Source organism: Lepidochelys olivacea (assembly GCF_965140295.1).
Source record: "Lepidochelys olivacea isolate rLepOli2 genome assembly, chromosome: 18".
Lineage (NCBI taxonomy): Eukaryota > Metazoa > Chordata > Testudines > Cheloniidae > Lepidochelys > Lepidochelys olivacea.
Window position 1 is genome coordinate 19,374,269 of NC_140428.1, and position 21,924 is coordinate 19,396,192.

The 21,924-nt window shown below is 44.6% G+C and overlaps 1 protein-coding gene across 1 annotated transcript in view; it reads right to left on the reverse strand.

Annotated features, from left to right (window-relative positions):
- Positions 1–21,924, reverse strand: part of PEX14 (peroxisomal biogenesis factor 14) — a 105,108-nt gene that overhangs the window by 6,574 nt on the left and 76,610 nt on the right. The window contains exons 4-7 of the mRNA XM_084652061.1: positions 17,637–17,759; positions 10,201–10,286; positions 4,638–4,740; positions 3,305–3,402 (exon numbers count right to left, since the gene is read on the reverse strand). Coding sequence (XP_084508187.1) covers positions 3,305–3,402; positions 4,638–4,740; positions 10,201–10,286; positions 17,637–17,759 — 410 coding nt within the window. The remainder of the gene's footprint in view (positions 1–3,304; positions 3,403–4,637; positions 4,741–10,200; positions 10,287–17,636; positions 17,760–21,924) is intronic.

The following is a 21,924-nucleotide window of genomic DNA, read 5'->3' on the forward strand; positions in this document are numbered from 1 at the left end:
TACTGCTTTTCCCCCAATCATTTATGAATATGTTGAATAGCACTTGTCCCAGTTCAGATCCTTGGGGGACCTGGCTATTATCTCTCTCCATTGTGAAAACTATTTATTCCTACTCTTTGTTTCCTAACTTTTAACCAGTTACTGATCCATGAGAGGACATTCCCTCTTATCCAATGACTGCTTAAGAGCCTTTGGTGAGAGACCTTGTCAAAGGCTTCATGAAAGTCCAAGTACACTAGGTCAACTGGATCACCTTGTCCATATGTTTGTTGGCACCCTCAAAGAATTTTAATAGATTGGTGAGGCATGATTTCCCTTTACAAATGCCATGTTCACTCTTCCCCAGTATACTGTGTTCATTTGTGTGTCTGATAATTCTGTTCTTTACTATAGTTTCAACCAGTTTGCCTGGTACTGAAGTTAGGCTTACTGGCCTGTAATTCCCAGGATTGCCTCTGGAGCATTTTTTAAAAAATCGGTGTTATATTAGCTATTTGCCAGTCATCCGGTACAGTGGCTGATTTAAGCGATGGGTTACATACCACAACTAGTAGTTCTGCAATTTCATACTTGAGCTCCTTCAGAACTTGTAGGTGAATACCATTTGGTCGTGGAGACTTATTACTGTTCAATTTATCAAATTGTTCCAAAACGTTTTCTATTGACACCTCAATCTGGGACAGTTTCTCAGATCTGTCACCTAAAAAGAATGGCTCAGGTGTGGGAACCTCCCTCACATCCTCGGCAGTGAAGACCGATGCAAAGAATTCATTTAGCTTCTCCACAATGGCCTTTTCTTTCTTGAGTGCTCCTTTAGCACCTCAATCGTCCAGTGGCCCCACTAATTTTTTGGCAGACTTCCTGCTTCTGAAGTACTTAAAAAAATTCTTTTTGTATCTTTTTGCTCTTCAAATTCTTTTTTTGGCCTAACTATACTTTTGCACTTGACTTGTCAGAGTTTAGTTCATATGGAGTAACTGTGAATTCCCCCACAGCCAGCACTGTCTACAATGATTTCTGCTGGCAGGGATTGGGAATGGAGTGATTGTGAGCACCCCCACAGCCAGTGTTCCAATCCATTTCCCCCCTGGGAGAAGCCAGGACTGGAGTAGCTGCAAACTCCCCCATGCTAATTCCTACTGGGAGAAGTTGGGACTGTAACTCCCCCACAGCCAATGCGCCTACTCATTCCTTACATAGACTTCAGCTGGGGCTGGACAGACATGAGCACCTTCACAGCCAACATTCCCTACAATGATTCCAGCTGAGAGAGACTCAGTCTGTAGTAGCTGTGATATACACAGATGCGTTCCCTTGGGATTCACACTCCCAGCCCTCTGACAGCGAGAATCCAGGAGCCACTGTTCTGGCTCTCCAAGACTTTGAAAGCTACATCAGCACATTAACAAGGGAGTGATTTCCACTCACCGGCCTGCACAGGACTCAAATTTCCAAAACACATATGGTGCCAGATGCCTAGGATTTAGAAATAAAATCTGACATCTGGGGCTTTTTAGCTAGTCTCTTTAAAAAACAGTTGTAGAAAATTCAAGACTTGAGTTTTTATGTAGGTTTTTTAATTACTTTTAAAACCCCTCTTTTTAATTTTTTACAGCATGCCAGTAGGAGTTTGAAAAGCAGATATAAAAACTTACATTACAGCTGAGAAAACACAGCTTTTACTCTTTGGTTTGTGGTGTTGCCCAAGTCTTTCTTTGTACATATGAAGCTGAGATATCATAACAGCGTGTGCTACCATTTCAGCGCAGAAGAGGAGGGAAGGGAGGGAGAACTTTTTAAAGACTCTCTAAACCAGCAACACTCCTATGCCCTTTTCCCTTCTGAGAGCTCAACATGTGGTCTTAATCTTAACACTTACAACCTGAAAACAGTTTTCCAATTTCCGGACTGGCTCCAGGCCATTGATGGGCCACAGTTCCCAAGGAAAACTGGAGTGGATAGATGTGACCATAAATTGACTTTCATGGCTGGGTTTACAGTTGATTCCTACTGTAAGGTATATTCACTGCACAGCCAGAGGTGGCCCACCGGCTACACATTATCAAAGGGTTTACGAGAGACTGGAGCCTGGGAAAGAAGGACTGTTACTGCTGTAGATGGAGGACTGCTCTACAAACACCTAACTGTTTCAGGGATCTTGCTATATAGAGGGCTAAAGCTCCCATTCTGCAGAGGTTGTTGACAGTCAAAGGAGGGACTGACTGATCCCAGGCTTTGATAACAAGAGGAAGGCTTTCACCTGTAGGTCACCAGTTCAAATCCAGCCCAATTCAGGAATGACTGACATCTGGTGGCTGCTGGGAGGCCAAGGACAATGAAAAGCACTGTTGCTGCCACAAAGCGAACTGATTTGGGTGGGTCTCAGCTCAATTCCCAAACTCACAAGTATCCACATGGCAAAACCGCCAGCCATTATTGGCAGTAACTGGTGTCCTTGTTGGCAGTCTCAGCACAGGCACCACGGACTGCATGGGCCGTGGAGACTGCACTCCATTCTCAGCCTGAGAGATGGTCCCTCTTGTTCGGAGCTTGCACTGCTCCTGTGCTTTGGTTGTTCTGTGGAGGGTCCTTGCCCTCCTCGCTGAGAGTACCAAAGAGGCTGCCAGTTAGTGCCAAATATGGTAGTGGCACCACCTGTTGTACTAAGACCACCAAAATCATTCACGCAGGCCACCAACCAGCTATCGGATGGTGGTAACCTTCAGTCATTACCTGGCCTGGAGTGCAACCGGCGACTTAAATGCAAAAGAGTCCACAGCCCATTCCCATTCCCCTGAGTCATATAATCCAACCGATCTGTGTTTGACTACTTTGCACTGATTTGCACTGAGATACCACGGTGATGGGCATAGAATACATACATTGGTTAACAGACACTTAGACAGACAAGATGAAAATACACACAAAACATCTACCTCTACCCTTTTCCTCCTTCAGTCCATGGGGTAGCAGGAGGGCCAATCCCGCTCCCTATCGCTCCAACTGGATATACAATGAGCTCTCCTACAAGGGACACTAGTTGCACAGCTGAGAGCAATTAAGGAGATTGTGGACATGAAAGATGCAAAGAACATCATGGAACAAAGCCCTCTCGGTAGCCATATATGTTTAGCCTGAAGCACCCAGTCAGCATGCATTGCTCTATACAAACACCCTTGAGAGACAAGGCTGCATACAGAAACTGGCCAGATAGGATAAAGTTATGGGTTAGGGAAGCCATGTACACTAAAAAGGGCAAGAGAATTTCTGAAGGGTGGCCTAGCGAAGAGATGGAGGTGTGTACCTTGGCGGCAGCCAGCTCTTGGGTGAGCTCGTGGATTTTCTGCTGTTGCTGCATCAGCAGTTCCTGGACGGAGGCTAAAGTTGTCTGCAACTGAGTTACTGTGGGATGAAAAAGCAGGAGAGTTTCTGTTAAACTGAGAAATACACATACACATGTGCCCTTCCTGCTGTCTAGCTACAAGATGCCTCTATTCCTGCTATATCTAATTTATCTACAGACACCCGCTCGCTCTAGTCCATATAAATTATCTGCACTATGGGTAATCTACCTGCACTGCATCTAACCTCCAGTATTTCTAGTTTATCTTTCCATTGTATAGATGTCTATAGCCCACAGTATATCCGTCCAAAACCTCTCCCTTCTAATTATCTCAGTTTATGATTTGTACATCTCTCTGAACTTATACAATGTCTGTATCATTTATCTACCTTGGGCCTCAGACAGGCACATGATACTTGGGGTTTATCTCTAGTCTGGAAACAGACAGGTGCCTGGATCAATCCCAGGATGTAGTGAGAAAAGAAGGCAAGCCTCTTTTATCCACTTCCTCCACCAGCAGGTCCAGTTAGCACCCTCCCACCATCAGACCACCTGCCCTTTCACCCCATGATGGCAGAAACAAACTTGCCACGCTCTCTCTTCTGCCAACAGCTGGACACACATTTAGCACCCTCTCCTGGATTTCAAGAGAAATCTTCCCAGTGGAAAACTTCCCCTAGAACAGGAACTTGTGTCTGGATGGAGGGGGAACTGCCTACAGCTTTGGTGGTTTTATCTGGAGTTTCCATCCAGTAAACAAGTTGATAAAAAAAAAAAACTTTATTGGCATGACAGGTAACAGCTAATCTGGGCCATCATTAGGGCACTGGGTAATGAACAGGTGCCCTATGGAGTCAATAACAGAGAAGGTGGCTGGGGTCAGTGGAGGCACAGTAATTACAGACTCTCTTGACCTTGCTTTGGATTCTTGGAGGCAACGGGGGGGAGAAACCACCAAAAAAAAAGCCCCTGAAAACCTCAGAGAAGCAGAAATTAAAAATGAACTTTACAGCCCTCCGAAAGGCTGTCATTTTATTCCCCTTATTAATATTCTGAGGTTGGGAGCCTTTCCGTAAAAACATAATTAATTGAGGCCGCGCCGACAGTAAACAAGCAATTTCAAATTAAACCGAAATGACGGCAGCTTCATTTGCAAATGTGAACAGATTCTCAGAGCAGATAAATGAAGTCACCACATAAAGTGGAGATGGAGGGGGGGGGGGGGTCGAGGTAGGATGGAGGATGCAGGGAGAAGGGCTTTGAGGGGCAAATTGATGGAGTCATTAATCTTTACCTGTCTGTGTCACGCTGCCACTCATCTCAGAAATGTTCGCCTCAATCCTCTGAAGTTGTTTTCTGTCTTCTTTGCCTCCCATGATGAGAGGGAATAGGTACTTCTGCACAGAGCATGGAGATGTTGTTAAGAGATGAGGATATGCAAGGGGTTCCTTCTAACCCGCCCCAAGTACCTCAGAGCCGGCCAGACATCTCTACCCCAATCCCAGAAACTACCATGATCACAGATGGTGAGGAGAGGGGTCCCCTGGAAGAAGGCATTCACATATATCACAAAACAGGATGGCAGGACTTTTGTGCTCTTTTTTCCTGAGGTGCTGAGGGAGGGTCCTTGGATGTATTTAGGAAAATTCTCAGCCTACAGCCCCTTCCCTACCCCCATCCAGAAGGATTTCAATCTCACTGCACTCACCTCTCATGTGACTCTAAATGTACCCACAAGGCAGGAGATGCAGAGCAGGGAGAAGAGGGGAGCACAGATATGGAGGGGCTGGGGGGCATAAGAGTAGAGGGAAGGGGAAATGACAGAGAGTATAGAGACTGGGAGGCAGGATAGTGGCGGTAAAGAGCAGAGATCTGGGGAAATGGGAATGAGAGAGCAGAGGAGATGGAGCAAAGGTAGAGGGGATCTGAGGTAACAGGAATGGAGGCAGAAAGCCATGAAGGCAGGGGCAAGGGAGGTGCTGATACAGAGGTGTCAGGACACTAGAGGAGTGGTGGCAGCTCACTGACAGCATACCCAGTAGCGACTAAATCAAACTCAGCCTCCCCTGGTAGGAGATGGACTTGATCTAACACGTTGTAGCCATCCCTAATTACTGTGACCCCTTCTGGGGCATAGCACACTTGAACTGAGTGTGGAGCGTAACAAGAGCACATTCAGACATAGCATGATTGGGGCAAGAGGGATAAAGGAGAGAGGGGGTTAGCCAGGACACAGCAACAGCCTCAATTACAAGGGAACAGCTTGCCTAAGAGCTCCCTTGTATCCTGGCTTTTGATGTACATGCTTCCAGAGAGACATATTCAAAGATACGGTTCTGAGACAGGCCTGAGGGGTGTGGGACAGCATCCTCCTCCTCTTGAACTAAGTGCTGTTGGTTATATAGAGATCTAGCTGTCTCTGCAGATAGCTATCATATGCATACACAGTCACTCTACTTTCTTCCATCCACCATTCTGAGAAGCAAGCTGCTTCTGATGACTCCCATAGAAAACAAAGTGCAATGAACAGACGCTTCTGTTCTGAACCTCCTGGAACACTCATACCAATGTCTTGGCAAGGAGTCTTTATTTTTGAGATAAGGACCACTAACACAAGCACAAAAATCACATCGTCTGCCAAAGGAATTTATGCACCAGTTGCACTTGGGGAGCTGACCCAAGGCATCTTCGGCTCCCATAAGGGAACAGGGGCCTCTGCTCGATAACCAAGGTGTATTGTATGGTCTGGATTAGGGGTTGGCAAACTTCGGCCCACAGCCCACCAGCGGATTACCCTGATGGGCCGCGTGCCAAAGGTTGCCGACCCCTGGTCTGGATGGAGAGGTGAAGAGGGGATCCGTACACAAAGAGAATGACAGTGGGATGCAGTCTATTGTCACCATCACTGAGACTGTGTAAGAAATTTTAAATAAAAAAATTGATATTTTTGTGGTAGTTGTCATTTTACAATAGCAATAAGGCCCTCCAGGCCAGCCTGTTATGAATCATAGAATCATAGAATATCAGGGTTGGAAGGGACCCCAGAAGGTCATCTAGTCCAACCCCCTGCTCGAAGCAGGACCAATTCCCAGTTAAATCATCCCAGCCAGGGCTTTGTCAAGCCTGACCTTAAAAACCTCTAAGGAAGGAGATTCTACCACCTCCCTAGGTAACGCATTCCAGTGTTTCACCACCCTCATAGTGAAAAAGTTTTTCCTAATATCCAATCTAAACCTCCCCCACTGCAACTTGAGACCATTACTCCTCGTTCTGTCATCTGCTACCATTGAGAACAGTCTAGAGCCATCCTCTTTGGAACCCCCTTTCAGGTAGTTGAAAGCAGCTATCAAATCCCCCCTCATTCTTCTCTTCTGCAGACTAAACAATCCCAGCTCCCTCAGCCTCTCCTCATAAGTCATGTGTTCTAGACCCCTAATCATTTTTGTTGCCCTTCGCTGGACTCTCTCCAATTTATCCACATCCTTCTTGTAGTGTGGGGCCCAAAACTGGACACAGTACTCTAGATGAGGCCTCACCAATGTCGAATAGAGGGGAACGATCACGTCCCTCGATCTGCTCGCTATGCCCCTACTTATACATCCCAAAATGCCATTGGCCTTCTTGGCAACAAGGGCACACTGCTGACTCATATCCAGCTTCTCGTCCACTGTCACCCCTAGGTCCTTTTCCGCAGAACTGCTGCCTAGCCATTCGGTCCCTAGTCTGTAGCGGTGCATGGGGTTCTTCCGTCCTAAGTGCAGGACCCTGCACTTATCCTTATTGAACCTCATCAGATTTCTTTTGGCCCAATCCTCCAATTTGTCTAGGTCCTTCTGTATCCTATCCCTCCCCTCCAGCGTATCTACCACTCCTCCCAGTTTAGTATCATCCGCAAATTTGCTGAGAGTGCAATCTACACCATCCTCCAGATCATTTATGAAGATATTGAACAAAACCGGCCCCAGGACCGACCCCTGGGGCACTCCACTTGACACCGGCTGCCAATTAGACATGGAGCCATTGATCACTACCCGTTGAGCCCGACAATCTAGCCAGCTTTCTACCCACCTTATAGTGCATTCATCCAGCCCATACTTCCTTAACTTGCTGACAAGAATACTGTGGGAGACTGTGTCAAAAGCTTTGCTAAAGTCAAGAAACAATACATCCACTGCTTTCCCTTCATCCACAGAACCAGTAATCTCATCATAAAAGGCGATTAGATTAGTCAGGCATGACCTTCCCTTGGTGAATCCATGCTGGCTGTTCCTGATCACTTTCCTCTCATGCAAGTGCTTCAGGATTGATTCTTTGAGGACCTGCTCCATGATTTTTCCAGGGACTGAGGTGAGGCTGACTGGCCTGTAGTTCCCAGGATCCTCCTTCTTCCCTTTTTTAAAGATTGGCACTACATTAGCCTTTTTCCAGTAATCCGGGACTTCCCCCGTTCGCCACGAGTTTTCAAAGATAATGGCCAATGGCTCTGCAATCACAGCCGCCAATTCCTTCAGCACTCTCGGATGCAACTCGTCCGGCCCCATGGACTTGTGCACGTCCAGCTTTTCTAAATAGTCCCTAACCACTTCTATCTCCACAGAGGGCTGGCCATCTCTTCCCCATTTTGTGATGCCCAGCGCAGCAGTCTGGGAGCTGACCTTGTTAGTGAAGACAGAGGCAAAAAAAGCATTGAGTACATTAGCTTTTTCCACATCCTCTGTCACTAGGTTGCCTCCCTCATTCAGTAAGGGGCCCACACTTTCCTTGGCTTTCTTCTTGTTGCCAACATACCTGAAGAAACCCTTCTTGTTACTCTTGACATCTCTTGCTAGCTGCAGCTCCAGGTGCGATTTGGCCCTCCTGATATCATTCCTACATGCCCGAGCAATATTTTTATACTCTTCCCTGGTCATATGTCCAACCTTCCACTTCTTGTAAGCTTCTTTTTTATGTTTAAGATCCGCTAGGATTTCACCATTAAGCCAAGCTGGTCGCCTGCCATATTTACTATTCTTTCGACTCATCGGGATGGTTTGTCCCTGTAACCTCAACAGGGATTCCTTGAAATACAGCCAGCTCTTCTGGACTCCTTTCCCCTTCATGTTAGTCCCCCAGGGGATCCTGGCCATCCGTTCCCTGAGGGAGTCCAAGTCTGCTTTCCTGAAGTCCAGGGTCCGTATCCTGCTGCTTACCTTTCTTCCCTGCGTCAGGATCCTGAACTCAACCAACTCATGGTCACTGCCTCCCAGATTCCCATCCACTTTTGCTTCCCCCACTAATTCTACCCGGTTTGTGAGCAGCAGGTCAAGAAAAGCGCCCCCCCTAGTTGGCTCCTCTAGCACTTGCAGCAGGAAATTGTCCCCTACGCTTTCCAAAAACTTCCTGGATTGTCTGTGCACTGCTGTATTGCTCTCCCAGCAGATATCAGGAAAATTAAAGTCACCCATGAGAATCAGGGCATACGATTAATCCAGTAAAGACCAGTAGCTCCTTCCTCAGCATCACTCTGGGCATTTATCAACCCCCCACACCAGCCTTTACAGTCCTGAATGGACCAAGAAGGTCAGCATCATTGCTCAACATAGAGAGTCAGGAGCAAGGGGACAATCTGAACAGCTATCTAAGGAGCTACCTTGTGCAATCCTGGGACATACTCCCCATACTGACCCTCCCCAGGCCAAGGTAATTAATAAAAGGGAAAAATAAAAAGGATCAAGGGTGTTTAAAAGAACATTTAGCTTTAAAGATGGGCTTTGCCAAGCACATCAATTTGCCCAATTTAAAAAAACAACAACTCTTTAATAAACCAATTGTTACTTTCCATCTCATTCCAACCTCCCAAACACACACACTTGCAAGTGAAACATAATGTACCAGAGTGAGTGGCTGCTGCACTCCACTGGGGCTGGAGTCACTTGGCCTTTGCCCCATGCCTTGCTATACAACCAATGCTTTGGGTTCTCTCCCAACAGCCTCTATCATGTTACTCCATACAGAACTGGGGAACAGGTCTTTCGTGACGGAGAGTGAGAATATGTCCAGCCAGAAAAATGCAGGGTGGGTGTGTATGTCTACACACTTGCTGTACACATCCACTGGGAAGCTGATAGAGCTGGAGTTAAAAACCTTCCCTTCAACCTCCTGACCAGCCAAAAGAGATGTGTCTCTAGTTCATAGAGTCAATGTGATCTAGTGGTTAAAGCAATGGACTGGACTCGGGACACCTGGGTTCTATTCCTTGTTCAGCCCCTGGCCTGCTGGGTGACCTTGGGCAAGTCACTTCATCTCCCTATGCCAGTTTCCCCATTTGAAAAAAATGGGGATAATGATACTGACCTCATTTATAAAGCACTTTGAGATCTGCTGATGCAAAGCAGTAGATAAGCGCTAGGTATGATTATTATTAGTGTAAGGGTATGTCTTCACTACCTGCCGGATCAGCAGGCTGCGATCAATCCCCAAGCACTCTCCCGTCGACTCCTGTACTCCAGCGCCGTGAGAGGTGCAGGAGGAGTCGACGGGGGAGCAGCAGCAGTCAACTCACCACAGTGAAGACACCGTGATAAATTGATCTAAGTACGTCAACTTCAGCCACATTATTCACGTAGCTGAAGTTGTGTAACTTAGATCGATCCCCCACCCTAGTGTAGACCAGGGCTAAGAGACCTGCTCACCACTTACTGCATTTCCACATCAGACTGTCCATACAGCTCCACACATACACCCAAAGGAGAACTGGTAAGAGCAGCAGCTCCAAGGATTTCATCGCAACCAAGAGCCAGCATGGAACATGGGCAGCATTACCATGGTTGTTCCGGAGCACCAAGGCACCTTAGGGGAGTAGGGAGAACATCGTTTACCTTGTAGAGCTGGTGGAAGCCAAAGGCAATCCCTGCCATAATGATCGCCAAAGCACCATAGTCTCGCCATCTGGAGCCTGGAGGACCTAATGGCCAAAAGCAAGAGAGAAGCATGGTCAGAACTTGCACACAGCAAGGCCTTCAGGGATTTGCGTGCATCTCACCCAAACACTTAATTCAGGCAAAGGTGGGCAGGGTGGTGTCAACTCGTTTCCTAAAGCTTAACAAGGACTTCAGGGTAACTCCAGAGAGAGTGAGGAAGGGATCAAAATCACGCCGGCAATTAAGAGTCACATCAGCAATCTGCTCTTTTCTTGGAGAGGACCCTCAAATCTCTGCTGCATTGACCCTGGAAAAAGTGTTTGCGCTTGGTCTAGCCCACAAGAGCAAGTTCTGACTGCTTTCATAGATCACTGTTTCTGAAACTGGGGAAGGAGAAGAAATCTCAGGAAGTGGAGGTGGGATAGAGAAAGGAGCAATGTTCTCTGGAAGTGGAGGGAAACTCCTGGATTGGGGAAGGACGACTAAGTGGGTTTACAAGAAGAAGGAATACCTAAAAGTGTTCTGTGTCAGTCTTTGTGGATGGCTTCCTGAGAATACAGGCATGAATGGGGATTCCATGGCTTTCTTGGCTGAATTAAGACCAGGGGCCAAGGCATGCCAGTGGTAGCAGAGCTGGAATATGCACTAAGACAACTTTTAGAGAAGGTGGGAAGAGGAGCGTGGGATACTTAACACACAGTTTTGCACAGAAGCATAAAGATTCAACAAAGCAAAGCAAAGATTCAGTCCGCTCCTCTCCTGCAAGCAGAATCAGAAGACACCTGTAGTTTTCCACCAGCTTCACCCTTTCACCTCCCCTTGCAGCTCCCATAACACTCTTGCTAAGAATCTTGTACTGCCCCTGGTTTTCATCAATAATAAAGAGGATGTAGAGTGATCTTTCCTAAAGTTTGGTCGCAGGATGTGGGCAGACACCAAAGAGGTGAAGGTTGGCAGGCAGCCTCTAACCAGACAGATCCAAATTTGCACGTAACCTACTAGTGTTTAGGAAACGTAGTCTCCCCTCCAAACTGTCAACTGGACTTCCAGAAGAGAGAGAGGCTTAATGGGTGGAGATAACTGGAAACCTGCCTCTCCTACCTTGCTTGCTCAGTGCTAGGGCCCTACCAAACTCATGGTCCATTTTGGAGAATTTCACGGCCATAGGATTTTAAAAATCACAAATGTCATGGATTTCAGCTATTTATATCTGAAATGTCACGGTGTTGTAATTGTAGGGGTCCTGACCCAAAAAGGAGTTGGGGGGGGGGTCACAAGGTTATTATAGGGGGGTTGCCGCACGGCTACCCTTATTGCTGCACTGCTGCTGACGGGGCGCTGCCTTCAGGGCTGGGCGCCGGCCAACAGGCTCCACTCTCCAGCCGCCCAGCTCTGAAGGCAGTACAGAAGGAAGGGTGGCAATACTGCAACACCCCTAAAATAACCTTGTGACCCCCCTGCAACTCCCTTTTGGGTCAGGACCCCCAATTTGAGGGTCTCCCCCGTGAAATATGTATTGTATAGGGTAAAAGCACACAAAGGACCAAATTTCACAGGGGGGAGACCAGATTGCACAGTCTGTGATGCATTTTTCATGGTCGTGAATTTGGTACGGCCCTACTCACTGCCCATGGAGATTTCCTGCTGCCTACCCCTTCTTGTAGGTGTCTCATTGCAGGAATTCTTCCGAAACCCCAGCCCCCCAGGCACTATAGATAGAAAATGTACCCATTAAGGAGGCATAATGGGAACCTGCTACCTTTGAGGACATGGTTCCCAGCATACCCACCAAGTGGAAATCTGAGTGAATCAGAAGAAAGCCTGTGCCACTTGAACTGGTAGAATGGATGAACAACAGTAGTCTGGAGAACTAAATGAGTGGGGAACTCTAGAACTCTGCTCAAGATGCAACACCCAGTTCTTAATAACACAATTTTTCTAATCTCATTTCTCAGCCCAAATCTCATCTCATCTCATCACAGCTAAGGCTGGAGTCAAACAAAAGGAAATCTAGTGTCACACTTGGGGGTCAGTGGCTCAATTGGGATTAGAACCCTGGATCTGCTTGGATTTCCAGTTCTCTGTGCTGAACCCCAGACTAAAAACATCATTCCATGACAAAATAACTCAATCGAGGGTGAACTCCCAACCATAAAGGATTAATTAATCCCAGAGGTGCTATGGGTCCCAAATGTGCCATGTGCATGGACTCCCCTAGTTGTCCCCACCTACCCCCCCAGCTGCTCTGACCTCCGGTGGAATTAAGAGACACCTGTAAGTTCCTGTCAGCTTTGCCCTTTCACCTCTCTCATCTCTCCCTCTGTTCCTATAATGCTCGTGCTAAGAACATTTTATTGCCCCCTGGTTTTCATTATTAATGAAAAGGGACCAGAATGATCTTTCCTAAAGTTCAGAGAGTCTATAAAGACAAGAAGCTGAAATGCCATTTTACTCGTTTTAGAGATGTGTGAAACAATTCTGTCTTGTGGCAAAAAAAAAAAAAAAAAAAGAGAGAGACAGAGAGAGAGAAAGAAAGAAACTAAACTGGAAAGGGACACAGGGAGGACTCTGCATCAACCATGTGATATTACAAAGAGGGGAAGGCCACACGGAATCAGAATTGTGCTTAAGATCCCCTCTCAGGCTCTCTCTCTACCAATTGTTATCTAAGCCCAGGATTGAGACTTGGAACTCATGAGCTCTCCTACACTGACTTCCTTCTATGTTCTTGGGCACTTGCCAACTGCCTTGACTTAACCTCTGTGCCTCAGTTTCCCCATCTGTAAAATGGGAATAGTAAGACTTATGCTGTGAGGGTCAATGAGTTAATGTGAAGGAGGTGAAAAGAACTAAGTACTTCAAACCCTACTATTCAGTCAGAAACTGAGCAGTGCTTCCCTCGTTCGTCACTGGAGATACTAGACTTCCATCTGTCCCTCACCACTCAAGGTTTCCATATGCCCATATTGCACTATACCAAGACACACAGTTGTGCTGCTCTAGCTTCTATTCCGAACTAATCATGGGGAAGGAAGAAAAATAACACTTGCCACTTCCATTAAGTGTTCTATCAGAAGGTCTCAGTCCTTCACCAATGTTAAGGAATCTTCACAAGCCCCTGTGAGGCATGGAAAGGATGTTGCACCCTTTTACAGATGGGGAAACTGAGGCTCGGAAAGTTTAAGTGATCTTTTATGGTAGCTCATTTGCTACAGGCAGCTTCATCTATTGGACGGTGATAGCTTGATAAATATTTGCCCAAGGTCACACAGGAACTGTGTATAAAATCTGCATGAATGGAGTCATGGAGAGGGACGCAGACAATGTCTGGGTGATAAGCAAACAGCTTTGCACACCTATTTCAGAAACTCCCCCGAGTTTGCTTGTAATTAAGGGGACTAGAAAGGTAAAAAATATCTAAACCCAATTAATCATTTAAATATTTAAAGTCAGATTTTTGTCCTCACTCCCGGATAAGTGTATTTCATAACACCAGGAGCAGACAGCCTTTTTTTTTTTTTTTTTTAACTGGGGGTTCATTTCAGAGCATGTTTAAACTAGTCAGATTGAGTGATGCTTCCAGCAACTAATCGCATGTCAAATAAAAGATATTTTATGTAATAAATTACCGCTACAAGTAATTCAAATGTCATTTATCAGTTTTATTATCAGTCAGGCAAAGTCTTGTTTCTCTATATTAATCAAAATCAAGCTTTTTTTTTTTTTAAGCAGTTTTGACACCTCTTGGCAAAAATACAGGAAAGGAGAGATGGAATTACCCCCATGGAGAAGGGGTGAAATGGTATAGGAGGCACCAAGCTCAAAGACAATGACTGGAAACTTGAGGAATTTAATTCCCTCTGCCCCCAAAAGTTACTGTTGCTGCTCTAAAGCCAAACCAGGGATAGCTTCTACCTCTGGCAAAATCTATGCTATTTTTAAAAACTTACAAGGCTTTTTTTTTTTAAAGTACTTATATGGCTAATAGCTATTGCCAATGAAAGATCAGAATTTACTCTACTGCCTCCACTCCCAGCACAATCTGTGCAGCAGGAGGTATTTAAATCATATAATTTGTTTCCTGCATCATCTCCTTCAGAACAGACGGCATTACCAAGAGCACAGGAGCCCAAGTACAATGGAATCTGGTGAGGCTCACAGGATTTAAGTTCAGCTCTCTGACTGGCCTTTGTCTCTTGAGTACTTTTGAGCACTACCTACAGAGGCGCTCAGATACTATGGTGGTGAGGGTCATACAAGAACACAGAGTAGATAAAGAATAGAAATGGGTTATTTCCTATACAGTGCAGCACCTGATGAATCTACCAAAGATTAAGCGGCTTGGTAAACTATCATGGAAACAACTGACCTGAGACAGATTTGGGCCTTTGAAGAAATATCCATCAAGCTATCACTGTCCAATAGATAAAGCTGCCTGTAGCAAATGAGCTACCTCAAAAGATCATCGGGCCAAGTCTGCAGGGACACACTGTCCTGCAGCAGAGTGTAACCCGCCAGCCATAAGGCGATTCATAGATTATTACTTGTGCATTTCCAACAGTGTGAAAAGCGCTGTATAGGCAGATATGGAGAAAGGCCTATATCTAACTAGACAACATCCAGCAAGGGAGGGGCAAGAGGAATGGCAAAAGCAATGCAACCAAAGGGTGAGGTTAGGCATGCATCTTTTTAATTTCACTATTATTCTTTTTATAATCATACTTTGAGGCTCAGTGCAAATACAAGGGTCTTCAAAGAAGCAATGGGGGGGGAAGGACAGAGGGGTAGGACACTGCCTAAGATGGCCCCATTTGTGCTATTCCATGTGCTTTAGGATTGCTAGAGAACGTAGTGTTTGGTTCACATGTAGAAGACCCCGCACAGTTGCCAACCCCACGAAATCAAAAAGCAAAAGTCGGGTCATAAAAAAAAAAAAAAAAAATCACAAGACTGGCTTAAAACTATGAGATTTAAAAAAAAAAAAAAACCCCAACTTTTGAGTTCTTCTCATTTGCCTTCTAATTTTTGAGCCTTTAGGGGCCATGTTTTCAAGCTTGTCTCTGCAATCAGGAAAACTACAAACATACATTTTTTTAAAAAGCAGAGATTCTCACCTATTCGTAGAACTCCGAGAGCCGGGGCTCTAGAGGAATACCATATCGTTCAAAGCTTGTGATAAAGTTGTGCGGGCTGGCAACACTGGCATTGTTTTCCAGTTTACCCTATGTGCCTCCTCACTGCTTTGGTAATTTTAATGGGAATCTATGACATAAACAGAGCACAGACCCTGCCTGTACTGGATCCTGAAATGAGCTAGTTAAAACTGCACTTGGACACAGCTGTCACTAATATGGGGCTAAGTACAGTTTCCCTGACCAAGATAGAGAGGGTCTGGTTTGGGGGTTATTTTCTGTGACCATGATAGCTAGAGATTAGATCGAGACACAAAATTCATATTTCAATCCCCCTTCCCAAATGTCTGGAGGCACTGAAATTTGGATTCTTGTGCAACCCATTACAGACAGCAAAGCTCTCATTCCAAACCTTCCTCTCGCCACACAAAAGTTCAAGATATGTCAGAATGAGGGAGGTCATTTTGGACCATCTCTAGTGATAGCCACATTGTGCCATAAACTAACCACTCCCGCCCAGTGCAAGTCAGCACATGGGTTGTGGAACCATGCTCGAATTCCGCCACTGTGTTTAAACAATGTTGTACCTAGCATGAGGCCTAAATAAAGAGCCAAGTTCTGTGCAAACAATAGAAATACTTTATGCCTCCTTCGGCAATAACACGACCACTTAGCACTTACATGGCGCATTTCATCCTAAGATCTGAAACCACTTTACAAAGGAGGGTAAGTAACATTAACCCTGTTTCACAGAAAGGGTTCCTGAAGCACAGAGGTTAAGTGACTTGCCCAAGGTTACACACCTAAACCAGTGACAGAGCTAGGCAAGCAGACAAGTCACCTGACTCCCAGTTATGGGCCCTATCTGCTGGACCACAGAAAGGACATGGGTAGACGGGTGCATTACCTGCAACACCAGAGAGCATCAACATCATTGCAATAACACTGTTTTAGGAGCTACTGACTGGTAGGAACAATAACAAGCTCAGTCCTTGGTACTTGGCAGGTAAGTGAAGGAAGAAATGCTTTTCAAACTGCCAGCCACAAATATGAGCTGAATAGTTCCTCTTGATGGATTTTTAATGGTGTGCACATTTTGGTTTTTATTGTATGGAGCTTAGGTACATTTGCATTTTAAAACAAACCTAGCAAAAAGTATACGTAAATCTTAAGTCTACACAGATTCCACTGGGACTTTTAAAACGGTGTGTGTGTGTGTGTGTGTGTATTTTAATATAACAGCCATATATACATATATATACACAGTACACCCAAAAATTTTGCAGTCCTTCTTTAAGAATGGGGGTGTGATTGGATAACACTAGGTGTTTTTGAAGATAAATAAGCACCATTATTATTTATAATTATTTGTAATGCCATAGCACCCAGAGCCCCAATCACAGGTGGGGACCTGTTTTAGATTTTGCATACACGCTAGGAAGACATAGTCCATGCCCTGAAGAACTTACATTCTAGTTTGCTGAAATTCTTTATTCACCTGTCTTAAGCAACTACTCAAGGGATCAATTATAAAAATCAGTCATTTATGGGAGGTAAGTCTTCCAATTAATATGGAGCAGAATTATACTCAGTACCTTTGTGGATAGTTTGTGATGGATTCCTAAAAGCAGGAGTTTGCCTAGTAAAGGTGAACTCTTGTACAGGTTCCATTGTAAAATAAATAACTTTTGACTTTTATAGCACCTTCTATCCAAGGACCTCATTCTACTATTCAAATATTAAATAATTAAATCTCATAAATCTCCTATGAGGTAGGGAAGTACTAGCGCCCAATTATTTTTTTTTTGGGGTGGGGGGGGAAATGAGGCCTACAAAGGTTAAGGGATTTGTCCAGATCTATACAGTGAGTCAGTGGCAGAGTTGGAAACAGAAACCAGATCTCTCTACACCATGATACCTAAGCATAAGCGACAACAGACTATCATTTACCACATTAGTCTGTGGACTAATATAGCTTGTACCTCAGCTGCCTTGTGTGACACCTTGTGATTGTGTCTGCTGTGTATTTATGTCACTTGCATCAACAATTAAAAAGTGTATTTAAAGTAAGATCAGGGGTCTGATTCTGACAAGTGGGCTATTTGCTAGAAACAACCACCGCAGATTCCACTGTTTCCTGGGATTCAGCATTGCAAGCTAGTATCGTTAAAGGAGCACAGAGTTAAGGAAGCAGATAGGGAATAGGATAGCAAAATCATTGCATAAAATGATAGGACCAGGTGCTTTCAAGAGGCTACTTACTGTACGGCAAGAGGTGAAGGGGCTGCGTTGGCACCAGCTGTGTGGAAGGACCCAGAGACTGTGGCTCATCTGTGGTAGTGCCCGACTGCTGGAAAGCCAGGTCAATTTCTTCATCCGTCAGTCCTGGGGGAGAAGAGGAAACGAGATCAGTTTAGCATCTTTACTCACTTGATGCGCCTGTAATTAAATCTGCAAGCCTGGCAGAACTCTTTCAAGCTGCAGAAGGATTCTGGTAGTGATTCGAGCAGCATCGCCTCCCCGATTTTGGATTCACTAAAATCACTCCCTCTCTTCTCTCAGTTGCAATTTAACCTCAAGCGACAGAATATTAGCCTCAACGCTGCTTCCAAATGTGGCTCATTCAATTTCCTTAATTTATCCTTGAGTTTATTGCTGCTTTGGAAGTAGTTTTCTATTGCAATTCTCCATTCTTCCCCCGAAAAAAGATACCATCAACTGCAAATGTGGCTCATTTTAATCTGTAATGGTGTAAAAAAAAAAAAAAAGAGGGGAAAAAACCAACAATAATGCATGAAAACAGACAGGGAAACAAAAAACTAATTATTGGGTTAGACGACTAATTAGTCTAGATCGTTTCCAAAGACGGGAATAATTTGCTTTATTTTATGACAAATGTAGAAATAAAAAGAAAAAATCAGGACTGACTGTGATTAGTATGAATGGGACACAGAATGAAAGGAGGAAATAAAACTAACAAAACAGATCAAAACAAGGCCAAGCTCAAACTTTCAGACTAGCACTGTCCCAGCCTACTACTGTCTGATTATATTGCCCGAGGCCAGCCTGGTTTTTATTTCGCACATCGCTGTAGCCAAGCTGCACACATGGTACATTGTGGTGCAGTCTTTCCTGTCACTGGAAAATGTGAAGGTGCCCATCTGTAAGTGGCCACAACATATGGAGAGAATTTGCCCTACGAGGGGAAAGAGAACAGCAGCTGAAAGATTCATGATGACCAGCATCTGTGAAGGAAGCAAGCACAGCTGGATGGCTTTTTCAACAGGAGAAAATGTGCTCTAGCAAAAGAATGTGGTGCTAGGGTGGAGACTGTGATGTGGGGCCTGGGAGAGTGTGTACTGTCTGTGGAATGCCATACACTGCACACAGAATCAGGAAAAAGGCCAGGTTCCTGCCCTGAGGAGCTTACAATCTAGCTCAGGCACCCCCACCACCACATGGGATAGCAGTGCTTATGCAAGAAAGTGTTGAAATACTGGGAGTGAGATGATCAGAGTAGCCGGGCTTGCAAAAGAAACAAATTTCAAGGGGGCTGGGATCTGGAGGAGAAGAGAGGGGCAACTTGGCTCTCAGAAAGCAGTTCCAAGCAGACAGGACGGCAAGGAAGATGGCATGAAGCTGAGAGTGGGGGGAGAAATCAGAGGGAGCACTTTCTCTCAAGCATGAGATTAGCAGAGTACTGCCACATGGTTATTCTTGGTACTATTGGCAGATAGAATGCTTGGAACTTTCCCCCTAGAGCACTTAACATCATGGTGAGGAGTAATATAGGACACATACAGGATTCTGAGAGCATTACTCCTGCTTGGAGAAGTTAACCTAGGATCTGAAATCTGACCGCATGTTCTGCATCCACACAGAACAGACTAATCCATAACACAAACAACACTGCAAGAAGTAGGTGTTTGAGGCGACCTTTGGACAGCTACTTATTAATGCATAGCACTGACAACACTTCTGATCTTCAGAGGGTTTTATATTTATTAGCTGATCTTCATAACACTCCTATGAGTTACGTTACTTATTATCATGCCAATTTTACAATGGGAAAACCGATGCACAGAAAGGTTAAGTGACTTGTCCAAGGTCACAGAGTTGTCAGTGTCAGAAACAGGATTATAAATCTGAAGTTCCTGGCTCCCAGTCTTGTGCTTAGGCAACACACACACACTCTCTCTCTCTCTACCTGTGTTGGATGCATGCCTCATCAGGGCAGAGACTCAGAAAGAGACACATGAAAAACAAAGAGAGATGGTCTACATCAACTCAGGCTTCTATTTTAAAGTCCCAGTAGCAATATTTATGGTATCTAAACCATGTTAGAAAGCAAAGTCCTAATAAGAAAGGAACTGCTTTAACCAGTTCATAATTATCCAATAGAAGAGAGAGCATAAGCAGATGCCAGCATTGTAGATCACCAGCAACTGTGGAATTTTATAAAGCTGGAGCCAGACACACAAGCCAATATTAGCTGCTGGCTGCAAATGTGGCTCTCTCTAAAAAGGGGCATTTTGTTCTATTTCCATGCAAAGGTAGCAGATGTGATAACATTTAACATTGAAGAACATACAATTAGTTATGGAGGATACTTTGTCCTTGAGATCTTTGAGCTATGAAAAGAACAGGAAATAATGCTCATTGTTTCCCGCCCCCTCAATTCTCAGCCTGTTTGGGAAAAAAAAAAGTTTTACAGATAAAATTTCTTGCATTATTCTGGTCATGCCCACTAATGACACGATAGTGTCACTATTTCCATTACAAAATCCTGTTTTAACAGGGAAGGAAAAACTCATGTGAATGGTAATGAGATATGGAGCCTTTCATATCTAGGTTGCTGGTTTGAATCCAGCACAAGTTAGGAGTGAGTGAAAGTTGCTACCAACCAATGGCTATTCTGTGGCCTCCATGAAGTAGCCTCATTCACATTACTAGTCGACAACAAATCTCTGCATCTCAGAAAACACTACCAAATTGGTCCCCCTGTTAATAAGCAGAGGACAAGATTATAACAAGCAGAGACTGAACACTGTCAATCTGGCACTTTTCACAAACGCTAACAAAAATGTACAATATATTTGAAAAAGTCTTTTCTCAGGAGTATATAATTTAGCCATCAAAGTTCACTTTGGACTGAAATTTGCCTCACATACCCCAGTAGCAATTTTTCCAAACTCAGGTATGTCTAACTTTGTTTTCCAGGCTCGGGAATGCAAAAAATTATATCATTAATATAAGGACATGGGAATTTCTGTACCAGATCAGAACACTGGACCATCTAGCCCCCGTGTCCTGTCTTGACTTACCATGATGGCTGGTCTGCTCTTTATTAAACAAATTCAAGTAACTTGACCTCACTCCACCTATGTCTCTTCTGGCTTGCCTAAGCCAAAATGAAGCCAAGGGTCTTGGTACTACCCAGAGACAATACTTCAATAGAGCCTATCAGCTACTTAGAGAAGAGAAAGTGCTGGTGTAAGTGACACCAGGTCACTATATTCACCATGTATCATGGCAGAAGAATATTTCCACTACTTGGCTGCTCTTGGGTTGGTGCTGGTTCATGGACAACAAACCTCATCAGCTTCCACCATTCGCCTCCCACCACAACTTCCACTAAGAATTTATAGTCCTTCATCACAGCAGCATCTAAAAAGCATTCACAGTCTTGTTCATTTCTCTTATCTAGTATGAATTTAGCAACCCAAATATAACACAGTCTCTCTTGGGCACACAACAGTGCCACAAAATCTAAAGTCTTGTGCTTAATAAGATTGTCTTTGGGGACAACTGTGTCAATAGAATCATATCAGTATAATAGAAGATTCCCCCCTCCCAACCCTCGCCTCCCCCCAGTTTGAAAGGCAAACATTTTAGATCTTCTGGAGTTGCAGCAAGATCAAGACCATGCAGAATCCAAAAGGTTAAAAGGAACAATAAAGGAAACTGCCAATTGTAAGTGAATTATATTTGGCTTTGAAAGCTGAGCCACGGCTATATTATAAAAGGCATCTCTTTGCGTTGTTTACCATCACCCTGACTAATGCAGGCCTTTTTTTTTTGTTTTAAATAATCTCATGCAAATTAGACACACACTTCCTTCCAGTTGATTGCTATCTGCAAGGAATAATCTAACCACAGAGGGTACTGAGAAAGGACTGAACTGAGAAGGATGTAAGGAAACTGTCTTCACAGCCCTACAGAATGCAAACCTCCCCCACCTCCCATCTCTGGTCCATCTATCTCATACCTCCTTAGAGCCACAGCTTTTGTAAGAATTAGTCATAATTTTCATAAAGTCATAAAATTTTCTTTTTAGGTCTGAGGGTGTTGATTTGCATTATCTGACACTCAACAGTGTTTTGCATTCAGATGTTCTTGTTGCCTTTCTCTCAGGAACTTCACTATTGTTGCCATTTCCGATTTTCAGGAAAACCACCCAGCCTCTGTAAATTGTAGTTAAACACAGAATCAAAACAAATTAGAGAATGAAGCAGGGAGGTAAAAGTCCCCTTTGCGCCTGGGATATCGT